The sequence below is a fragment of the Capricornis sumatraensis genome, chromosome 16 (assembly GCF_032405125.1).
Source record: "Capricornis sumatraensis isolate serow.1 chromosome 16, serow.2, whole genome shotgun sequence".
Classification (NCBI taxonomy): Eukaryota; Metazoa; Chordata; class Mammalia; order Artiodactyla; family Bovidae; genus Capricornis; species Capricornis sumatraensis.
In genome coordinates, this window is record NC_091084.1 from 57,973,341 (window position 1) to 57,985,641 (window position 12,301).

Here is a 12,301-nt window from a genome sequence, read left to right on the forward strand (position 1 = left end):
AACAGAGTCTGCATACTTTTAACCCACCTTAACAATGACTGTGAATAAATATTTTTCAGTATAAGCACATAACACAAATTGAATATTGAGGACTTCTAAAATTATAGATATCATTATGAAATTTCTTTTGCTTTTGATTTTTCTTTCCTTTTTTCCCCCTGGGATTCTATTCTTTCAACAAGGTCAAGTGTAAATCTTAAAATAATTACTACAAACACCTGTTACTCATGTATCCAGAGTATCCTCTTCATGAGATTACTGAGAAAGGACCATATGTTATAGATGACCTTATTTACATTGTTTGTATAGAACACAAAACTGTCAACTTATGGTTACCAAAGGGGAGAGAGAGAGAGTAGGGATAAATGGTAGCTCAGATGGGAAAGAATCTGCCTTCAATCCAGGAGACCCAGGTTTGGTCCTTGGGTTGGGAAGATCCCCTGGAGAAGGGAATGGCAATCCATTCCAGTATTCTTGACTAGAGAATCCCATGGATAGAGGAGCCTGGTGAGCTACAGTCCATGGGGTCACAAAGAGCAGGGCACAACTGAGCGACTGACACACACCCACAGGATTTCTAATACTATTTCTAAACTGCTATACATGAAAAAAGTTGAAAAAGATAAACAACAAAGATTTAGCACAGGGAACCATATTCTGTATCTTATAATAACCTATAATGGAAAATAGCTTGAAAAATATACATAAAACTGACTTTGATGTACACCTGAATCTAATACAATGTTGTAAATCAACCAAACCTCAAAAAAATTTGTCGTTACTTCAGTGATTAGAAAACAAATGACAATCAAATTGGATGTTTGAAACCACGTGGATAAAGCCAAGTAACTAGTTTATTCACGTTATTTTCAATGTTCAACTTTCAGAGCTTTATGTTGTGACAACTACAGTAATTCACAGTATTCTAACCACAGGAATGTCTTTGCAACAAGCTTTTGTGCATACATTTCTCAAGATAGCAACACAGGTATAAAAATGGTGGAAAGCACAAGAGAGTGTGGCTAACTCACCTTGATTGAGGGCCAGAGCAGGAGCGTACACCACCACTCCCGTGTAGAGAATCTGGTGGAGGGACAAAAATCAGGTGAACAGTGAGATGAGCGACATGGAAAGGAAACCTTCCTAAAAATTTCCTTACGACCTTAGCACTACACTTTCTTCAACTTGTTCCAAACATTTCATTCCCTCACACTCTCATTTTGAAGTCCTTGGCAACTGTAACTAATTTGCAAAAAGGATAATAAGCATGAGAGAGAGGAAGGCTGTTGGAGTTTTAAAATGGCTATACATTTTGAGATTTTATGGCTACAGCTGGTGCATTTCTGAAGGATATGAAAATAAGGTTCAGTGTTCGACTCACCCTTCCACTGCCCATCATACACATATCACCGTGACACAAACACATGTTAGCAGTTTGCTGAAACATAGGCTTTAGAGCGGAGATGGAATAATCTAAGAGGGGAGCACCTTGCAGGGAAAACTAGCAACACAGGCGAACTCCTTTACGGGCATATCTTCAAACTTCCAGAACTGAAGGCCACTACACTGACAGAAGTGGGTCGGGTCCCATATAGTTTTGAATGAAATTTCACCATTTAGAGATCCATGTGAGAGTTTTAAAAGGCAAATAACCATGGACAGGTTAAGGAGCATTGTTTTCCATGTTTTCTTGCCCTTAAATCCTAAAGTCACTGATGGAAGTTTTAATTTAGAAATGGAAGAAGGTTATCTTATAGTAGAAAGTTCTTGGTGAGTCATTGAAATGCATCGAAGCTATCCCACAGGCAGCTGTGGGCAGCAAGAGGATACCCTAGAACCAAGGAGGTAGGAGAAGAGTCCAAAAGGGGATGTGGGAGTATTGGTTTGAGAGTATAATTTTAAACTAATTTTCAGAAACTAACCCATTTCTGTGTTGAACCAGAAATGAGCATTTCTGATTCAACACAGCTAAACTAGCAAAACAAAACAAAACAAAACAAAAAACAGTTACCAGACCATTTCATATCAAAAGCAACTTGTACCAGTTAAATAAGAGTTCACAATAAATTTAAGAAAATGGTTTTTTGTCCCCTTGGTGGTTTATGATATGTATTTGGCATTATTTATACAGATATATGAAGTCTATGAAATGTGGAAATCCCTCTATAAAATCACATATTTTGAAAGCGCTATCCTCGGAAGACAGTAGTTTCTTCTTAGTGTTGAATCTTTCCTTTAACTGTGTTAATTGCTTCTTGAAATATACAAACCCATTCCTGCCACCCCACAACCCACCTCTGCAGCAGCCCTTCCTCCTTACCGTTTGCACAATGTAGATGACTGTGGCTGCATAGCGAACTGGTTTGTTGAATCGTAGTTGTAAGTACTAGAAAGAACAGAGAGAAGGACACGCAAAAAATCAGCAAGGTTTATTTAAAGGCTGCTAAGAAGGTTTGCTTTTTCTTGGTATTTCTCTGAGTTTAATGCTTAGCTTTATAACATGATTTTACCCTATTTGAACTTGAAAGAAAGGGAGAGAAATTTGGATTGTTTAAAGTCAAAGATGTATTAAAGCTCAGTTTTTGCTCAAATTTCACATGATGGTCAGAGAAGACAAATACTTTTTTAAAATTTTTAAATTATTATTGCTTCAATTAAAAGGTCTCCTGGCTCTCTCCCCAGGGCTCTTCCTACTAGACGTATTAAAGCCATTATTTCATTTTCTAGCCACACTGCCCCTAGATTCAGCTCAGGCCTTCCTTACCTCTTGCACAGATCAATGCAGTAACGCTCTATCTGAGCTCTCTAAGCTCTCTCCAAATCGTGCTCACCCATTCCACCAACCACACACCTGCCACATTGATTCTCCTAAAGCAGAACACTGGTCACATCACACTTTTCCTCAAAGGTTTCAGTGATTCTCTATCACTGACAAAACATAACACACATCCAGGCTCTCCATTCTAAACCCTCTACTATCTGATCCACACCCTTCTGCTCTCAACATCACTAGCCCTCACCTGATTTACTGTCTACATAAAATCACTATGTATTGTTCAGCCAGCATGCTTTGTACTCTGCAGATTTCTCTTCTGTGTAGGAAGAGAGAGCCTCCCCTCACCTCTAGCCCTCAAAATTCACCAATTATTAGTCATCTTTCAAAAACGAGAGCCTGATTGCCATTCCTGTTCCTACTCATACTTTCCCCTCTGAACTCTTTAGGCAATTATACTAAGCTTCTTTAGCACTTGATAAACAGCTACCTTGGGTTTTAGTGTTGGATTCCCATATTTTATAGGCTTCCCAGGTGGCACAGTGGTAAAGAATCCACCTGCCAATACAGGAGATGCAAGAGATGTGGGTTCAATCCCTGGGTTGGGAAGACCTCTAGAGAAGGAAATAGCAACCCACTTCAATATCCTTGCCTGGAAAACCCCATGGACGGAGGAGCCTGACTGACTACAGTCCATTGGTTGCAAAGAGTTGGACTTGATTGAGCATGCCTGTGTGCACATATCACATATTTTACAGTATTCATTTCCTATAGCCACTGTAACAAACTATCACAAATTTGGTGACTTTAAACAACAGAAATGTGTTTTCTTACAGTTCTGGAAGTCAGAAATTCAAAATCAATTTCACTGGACCAAAACCAAGGTGTTGCCTGGGCTCTGCTCCCTCTGGAGGTCTTAGGGAAGAATCTACTTCTTGCCTCTTAGGAGTTTTGGTGGCTGCAGGCATTCCTTAACTTCTAACGTCATCACTCCAGTTTCTGCCTCTGTGGTCACATTGCTTTCTCTTTGTCTGACAAGTGTTCCTCTGCCTCCCTCTTATAAATATGATTGTACTTAAGGCCTGCCTGGTTAAATCAGCATAACCCCTCCATCTCAAGATTCTTAATTTAATCAGTTTTGCAAGGATCTCTTTTTTAAAATCATATAAGGTAATAGTTACAGATTCCTGGCATTAGGACATTTATTATCCCTTTTGGAGAGTGATGGTGGTAGTTTAGCTGCTAAATTGTGTCTGATTCTTTGTGTCAGCATGGACTGTAGCCTGTCAGGTTCCTTGGTTCATGGGATTTCCCAGGCAAGAATACTGGAGTGGGTTGCTATTTGCTCCTCCAGGGAATATTCCAGACCCAAGGATAGAATCGGTATCTTCTGTTTGGCAGGTGGCTCCTTTACTACTGAGCACTGGGAAGACCATTTTTGGAGGGAGGTGTATGCATCTTCCAGTCTACCACTTATTTTCCCTTGTGCATATAACAGTGTCCAATTTTTTCACTTTATCTTCATCTTTCGTGTATTCATTTAACAAATATTTATCCCTTGTCTTCCATATTGCATTCTGACCTACAATGATAGCAAATATTATATAGTTCATGACCCAAAGGACTTTACAGATGAGAGGAGGAGACTACTAAATTTATAGCAGTAAAGTTACAGTCATGGTATGTACTAGAAGAAAAGCTACAGGGAGTTATGAACATACTAAATCAATGTATCTGATTTACTGTTGGGGGTCACCAAAGGTATTCCTGAATTCCTAGAATTCCTGCTCTAGAAGGCACTAGTATTTGAACTCCAGTGCACAATAAACATGCATTGAATGAACAAAATAAATGTTAAAAGTAGCAAATAGTTGAGGATTTAATATCTTAGTAGTAATTCTTGGTAGTAATTTTTAATTGGTAATAATTGTTATCTAATTTAAGAAAAAATCATTTTGATTAAACCTGGAATTAACCACTCCTTTTTCCTAGAAATAATACATAAGTAAGAGTTGTTTGATGCCTTAAGATGGGACATTCTTTAAAACCCTAGAAAAGACTCCTCTTGGCAGAATTGTCACTCAATTTCACACTAATCCCATCTCTCAACTTCCCTGCTCAGCCATTCCCCCAAAGAAAGAACTGCCTTATTTTCATCCCATCTCTCTTCAGATGGTGCATTCAGTACACTATGAGTCAGGTGGATGTGTGAATGAGGGCACCATGTACAAGGAAAATATTTTTAAAGAAGTCACTGAGGAAGGATCTGAAAGTCTCAGCTATCACAGGATAAAACAAAACAAAATAAAACTTTTATGTTGAGGACAACTCGGGTTCAGATTACATGTCCTTGGAAAGATTAGATTATTGCACTAAACCACGGCTCCCTCTCTCTAAAATTGACACTTGTGTGACCTAACGACACAGTGGATGATAACATCAAACGCAGGGACAGGAATATATGGGATCTTAGTGACCATAGTAGCTGTCGTGGGTGTGACCCCTTTAGTTTATTGCCATTCTCTGTCCCAGTACACCTTGATGGTATCTAAGTGTTCTGTGATTATCTGCTTGAGGGCTTTATCTTAGCCCTTCCCCAGGACAGACTAAAACTGCTGAAAGCCAACAATAAAAGGAAACTGGACCCCCAAAATCCTGGTAATTTCCATCTCAGTGAGGCCAACCCTGATATGTGACCTCTACTGTCTTCCTGAGATCCCCAATGAGATGGAAACTCAGTTGCTCATGGTTAACAACCTGCTCAAAAAACATTGGCTTTTTTCCCATGTCTTACTTGCCACTGGCCTACTGATAATTTAATAAAATCATTTCCCCAAAAAATGACTTGCATACAATTCCTTGTCTCAGGGTTTTCTTCTGGGAGAATGCAACTTAAGACAGTGATATTTCTATTAATAACAAATATGATTCAAGTGGAGACTGCAGAATTGCTTGTGTGATAAGCTGTACCTTCTTGTTGACAGAGATTCTTCTCCCATAACATTAAGAGTCAAGGATAGCCTACTGTAAGATGAGACCAAATCTGATATGCTATTATACAAGTTGTCCCATCTGAGTTTGCCTAGACCAATGAGCCAAATCACTAGCTTATGGCAGTCACATCAGTCAATTCAGTTCAGTCTCTCAGTCGTGTCCGACTCTTTGTAACCCCATGAATCTCAGCACGCCAGGCCTCCCTGTCCATCACCAACTCCCAGAGTCCACCTAAATCCATGTCCACTGAGTCAGTGGTGCCATCCAACCATCTCATCCTCTGTCATCCCCTTCACCTCCTGCCCTCAATCTTTCCAGCATCAGGGTCTTTTCCAATGAGTCAACTCTTCGCACGAGGTGGTCAAAGTATTGGCGTTTCATCTTCAGCATCTGTTCTTCCAATGAACACCCAGGACTGAACTCCTTTAGGATGGACTGGATGGATCTCCTTGCAGTCCAAGGGACTCTCAAGAGTCTTCTCTAACACCACAGTTCAAAAGCATCAATTCTTCGGTGCTCAGCTTTCTTTACAGTCCAACTCTCACATTTATACATGACCACTGCAAAAACCATAGCCTTGACTAGACGGACCTTTGTTGGCAAAGTAATGTCTCTGCTTTTTAATATGCCATCTAGGTTGGTCATAACTTTCCTTCCAAGGAGTTCAGTTCAGTTCAGTTGCTCAGTCGTGTCCGACTCTTTGTGACCCCATGAATTGCAGCATGCCAGGCCTCCCTGTCCATCACCAACTCCCGGAGTTCACTCAAACCCACATCCATCAAGTCGGTGATGCCATCCAGCCATCTCATCCTCTGTCATCCCCTTCTCCTCCTGCCCCCAATCCCTCCCAGCATCAGTCTTTTCCAATGAGTCAGTTCTTCTCATGAGGTGGCCAAAGTACTGGAGTTTCAGCTTTAGCATCATTCCTTCCAAAGAATACCCAGGACTGATCTCCTTTAGAATGGACTGGTTGGATCTCCTTGTAGTCCAAGGGACTCTCAAGAGTCTTCTCCAGCACCACAGTTCAAAACCATCAATTCTTCAGCGCTCAGCTTTCTTCATAGTCAACTCTTACATCCAAACATGACTACTGGAAAAACCATAGCCTTGACTAGACGGACCTTTGTTGTAAGTGTCTTTTAATTTCATGGCTGCAATCACCATCTGCAGTGATTTGGGAGCCTCCCCCAAAAAAGTCTGACACTGTTTCCACTCTTTCCCCATCCATTTCCCATGAAGTGATGGGACCGGATATCATGATCTTAGTTTTCTGAATGTTGAGCTTTAAGCCAACTTTTTCACTCTCCTCGTTCACTTTCATCAAGAGGCTTTTTAGTTCCTCTTCACTTTCTGCCATAAGGGTGGTGTCATCTGCATATCTGAGGTGATTGATATTTCTCCCAGCAATCTTGATTCCAGCTTGTGCTTCCTCCAGCCCAGCGTTTCTCATGATGTACTCTGTATAGAAGTTAAATAAGCAGGGTGACAATATACAGCCTTGATGTACTCCTTTTCCTCTTTGGAACCACTCTGTTGTTCCATGTCAGTTTTAACTGTTTTTTCCTGACCTGCATATAGGTTTCTCAAGAGGCAGGTCAGGTGGTCTGGTATTCCCATCTCTTTCAGAATTTTCCACAATTTATTGTGATCCACACAGTCAAAGGCTTTGGCATAGTCAATAAAACAGAAATAGATGTTTTTCTGGAAATTTCTTGCTTTTTTTGATGATCCAGCGGATGTTGGCAATTTGATCTCTGGTTCTTCTGCCTTTTCTAAGACCAGCTTGAACATCTGGATAGACGGCCCCAAGGTAGATCAGAAGAAGAACCTGACTATCTTAGAACTTCTTGAGCTCAGATCAGATCCACTGAATTGTGAACAAATATAATTGTTGTCTTAAGAAATTTATTTTGGGGTGGTATATTACACATCAATAGATAATTGACATAAAAAGTGATGTCAGAAGTTGAGAAATGTAACAAAACCCAAAATATATGGTATTGGCTGGATAGCATATGAAGTCTAGGAAAGCAAACAGAGAATTGTTACTGAAAAATGGATATAGGGTAAGGAAGCTGCTATAGGAATCTAGAAAAAGTCATTGGTTGTAACATCCAACTCAGTTTAGTTCTTCTAAATTCAGTCAATTTGGTCAAACTAGAGAGACAGTATTAAGAAAAAAGAAAAAATATATATAGATATATATACGAAATAAGACTTCTTGAATTCTAATTTGAGCTTTGCCACTATCTCACTCTATAATAAAAGACTATTCAAACTGCATAATTTTCCATCTGAAAGATTGTATTCACTCACTTACTCATCCAGTGGTCATCTTTGTAGATGTATAGCTTTGCAAGCAAGCATGTTCAGTTGCTTAGTTTTGTCTGACTCTTTACAAACCCATGGACTGAGGTTCACCAGGCTCCTTTGTCCATGGAATTTTCCAGGCAAGAATACTGGGTATGGTCAAAAGTAAAAATGGAAGTTCAGCAGAAAATTTGTACACATCATGCTTGCTTCTAAAAATAGCACAGGTAACATTTACCATCATGATGGATTATTTTCAAACCCCAAACCTGATCTAGCCTCACTCCTTTCCATCTCAGGAAATAACAAGTCCACTTTTCATGCGGGTTCAAGCCCAAGTAATGTGACGCCATCCTTGACTCTTTTTCATTTCACTCCTCACATGCAGTTCGTAAAAGAATCCCGGCATTTCCTCCCCCAACTTTCCGAATTCCACTCGTGTCATCCCCTCTGTCTCCACACTAATGTTGTCATCTCTTGCCTAGATTATGGCAGCAGCCTCCTAACTAGACCCCTGCTTCAGCAATAATATCCTGCTAGAGGAATACTCTTGAAATACAAGTCACTCTTCTGCTCAAACATTGTAATGACCTATCTCACTGAGAGTAAAAAGCAATCCTTAAAATGGTCTCAAAAGACCTCATAACAGTGGTTCAGACCCTATCACGCACTAAACATCCATTTTACAACAAATATTTTGTCACAATATTTACTATACTGAAATAATACTCAATAATGATATCATATACTCAATAATGATATCATACACATCTAATTTCTCAACTTTTAACTATAATTACTAAAATGCCACAAATGTAATTTAAAGGAGAAGTAAAATGAAAGCAATTTCTAAATAAAGAGTATATATAATCTATAAGGCTTAGAAAACACCTTGGAAGAAGACATAGAGAAGTAGTGGCCTTGGCATTATAATGAAAAATCTGGATTAGAGATAGGTATGTAGTTCAGAAACTATTTAGTTTAAGAAGTACAAGAAAGGACTTCCCAGGTGGTGCAGTGGTTGGGAATCCACTTTCTAATGCAGGGAACACGAGTTCAATCCCACATGCTGTGGGGCAACTAAACCTGTTTGCCAGCCCATGTGTCACAATGAAGACCTAGTGCAGCCAAAAAAAATAAAATAAAATAAAATAAGAATAACAAGTTTGTGCTTTAAACTAAAAAAGAAGAAGACTAAGAAAAATGAGAAAGTAGGTAGCCCACAAGCTAGTGTTAATGGTAAATTATAACAAACTGGATCTATTAATGTTTGATAACAGAAAGAAGAAAATAACTCTATCTGAGGTGGAGACAACATCGTGAGACTAATTATAAATTGTCCAAGTGGAGATAATGAAAATGCACGCTATTGCAAATGAGCTGAGCCTGAGTTACAACTTGAGGGTGAGAACAATTCCTTATGCTTTGACATGGGAGAGAATAGTGACAAAGTAGCCCACATTCATAGATTAGTCTTGAAATCTTTCTGCATATTAAAGCATTTAAATCAGCTGGTTATTACCAGCCCCAAAAGTCACTGGCTTTAAAACTAAGGACTTAATATTTCTCACAGTTTTTAGGACTGGGTAGGCAATTGCTCTACTTGTTTGCACAAAGTTCTCATGGGTCTGCAATCAATGGGAAGATAAGCTGGGGGAGAAAGTCCAAGACGGCCTCACTCACAAGTCTGATGATTGGTGTTGGCTGCTAGCCAGGCTGCCTCTGTTCTCTTCTATGTGTCCATTCATCCTCCAGAAATGAGACCAGCTAGATCCGCTTCCTGACATAGCTGTATCAGAACAGCATTCCAAGAAGGCAAAGGCAGAAGCTATAAGCTCACGAGACTTCAGCTCCACTTTCACACATCACTTCTGCCACATTCTATTGGCCAAAGTAAGTCACAAGGCCATCCCAGATTTAAGAGGTGGGGACATAAAGTCTCCCCTTTCAGTCCTTTCTACTTCAAAAAACCTGATAAGAATATCCATAGATAGGTAGCTAGAAATGGAAGATGAACAAATAAACATAAATTAAAGCCTCTATATTGAGACTATAAATTTGGGGACAGTAGCAACAACAAGAATAATAATTATAATAATACAAATTCTTCCTCTGTATTTACCATTTGCCAGGCTTTGTTAAGAGTATTTGCCTATAATAACTCATTTACTCCTCACAGACATTCTTTAAGATAGACCCTTTTATTATTCCTATTTTACATGTGTTAAAATCAGATACAGAGATGAGTCATTTCCCCAAAGCTATGCAGCTAGTTAAGTGGCAGAGCTAGTAGTCAAAAACAAGTAACTCTAGACTCAAAAGAGTCTAGAGCTCATGCCTTTCTCGTATGCCACACTGCCAATGCTTTCCTCTCTCTCTTTTAAACTTTTTATTTTATATTGGAGTATAGCCAACCAACAATGTTGTGACAGTTTCAGGTAGACAGCAAAGGGATTCAGCCATACATATACATGTATCCTTTCTCCCCCAAACTCCCCTCCCCTCCAGGCTACCACACAACATAGAGCAGGGTTCCCTCTGCTATACAGACGGTTATCCATTTTAAATATAGCAGTGTGTACTTGTTGATCCCAAACTCTCTAATTATCCTTTCTGCCCTGTTCCCCACCCCTGACACTGCCAGTTCTTACAAAGAAAGAGGCAATTCCAAAACATATACTTTACACAATCTGAGTTTCTTTGTATCAGGGTACTACAATTTTAAAAATACGTAACATGTATACTATCATGCAAGAATCGAATCGCCATTCTATGTCCGACGCAGGATACAGCATGCTTGGGGCTGGTGCACTGGGATGACCCAGAGAGATGTTATGGGGAGGGAGGTGGGAGGGGGTTCATGTTTGGGAGCGCATGTACACCCGTGGTGGATTCATGTCAATGTATGGCAAAACTGATACAGTATTGTAAAGTAAAATAAAGTAAAAAAATAATAATAAAAATAAAAAAAAATATGTAAAAGGCAAATGTGAAGGGTAAATTAAATTCAACTAAATCCCTGTGTGTCCTCTATCCGTATGGTCTCAAATCTCCTCAGTTACATATTTGTAACTGATTTAAGTAACGGAACCACTTTACTAAAAGTGCACCATCTATTGTACAATCTTAAATCATCTATCTGTATCTCAGTTTTCTTAGCCAAAAAGAGACAATACACAATGTTCTTTGTGCTTTTCAGAATAAAATAAAACAAGTAACAAGTTCAGTTCTCTTTCATTGAGAATCTCCTATGAGTTAGGCAGTGCTTTAGATGTTTACCAACAAATTCTCATTTAACCATTGAAATAGCCTCAGAGCTTGACTTTGTTACTTTCACTCTACAGATGGAAGGTGTAGATGTCTGTGGCTGTCTCTGCATACAGGTACGTCCGTGTCCAAAGCTTAAGCTTTCCCCAATAACACTGTAATAAATTCTCGCCATGATTTGTAATTATCCTGCACATAAGTGTTTTGCAACCACCATGTGTTATCATTAAGACATAATACACATAAGATGTATATTAGAGGGAAAAAGCAATTGTAAAAAGACCTGTTCAAGTGGAGAGGAAACAGCAACTCTTCCCAAAGTAAAAAAGAAGCAAGGAGCTGTTTTACCTCGTACGTGCTGGTGATGCCAGATCTGTAGAACACAGGAAGAAAGAGCTCTGATGTGAGGATAATGACTAACGCATACGCAATGAAGAAGAGGACGAAGGATGCTCCAAAGCGGTAGACGTCAGCAGGGGTCCCCAAGACAGTGACGGCGGACATGAAGCTGGCTGTCAGGGAGAGTGCCACCGGGCCAAAGTTCATTTGCCGTCCACCGACCAGAAACTCCCTCGAAGTGGCTTTTTTTCTCTCCTTAATCGCATAGAACACCCCAATTCCAGAGGAAATGATAAAGAGGGCTGCAAAGACAACATAATCCCAAACTGCAAAGTTCTTCACCTCCATGCTGAGACGTATAGGCACCAGAGAGTTGCTCTCAACCCGATGTCTTTCCAAAAGCAAAGCTCAGTATGCTTTGCTCACGGAGGCTGAGGCTGTGTGAAGAGAATGATGACCAGAGGCACTTGGGTAGCACTTCAGACACCAAGTTGTACCTGGGAAGGATCTCAGAAGTCAACAGCAAAGAGGATTCTGGTAGTGTTATGGGTATCGACAGATAAGAACTTGAAATCTGACCCTGGCCTGGAGCTCTCTGTTCCTTTGCTAAAGCATATG

The 12,301-nt window shown here is 39.8% G+C and overlaps 1 protein-coding gene across 1 annotated transcript in view; it reads right to left on the reverse strand.

Annotated features, from left to right (window-relative positions):
- Window positions 1–12,031, reverse strand: part of SLC5A12 (solute carrier family 5 member 12) — a 45,919-nt gene extending 33,888 nt beyond the window's left edge. Inside the window, exons 1-3 of the mRNA XM_068989243.1 lie at window positions 11,693–12,031; window positions 2,321–2,386; window positions 1,032–1,083 (exon numbers count right to left, since the gene is read on the reverse strand). Coding sequence (XP_068845344.1) covers window positions 1,032–1,083; window positions 2,321–2,386; window positions 11,693–12,031 — 457 coding nt within the window. The remainder of the gene's footprint in view (window positions 1–1,031; window positions 1,084–2,320; window positions 2,387–11,692) is intronic.
- Between the last annotated feature and the right edge of the window lie 270 nt (window positions 12,032–12,301).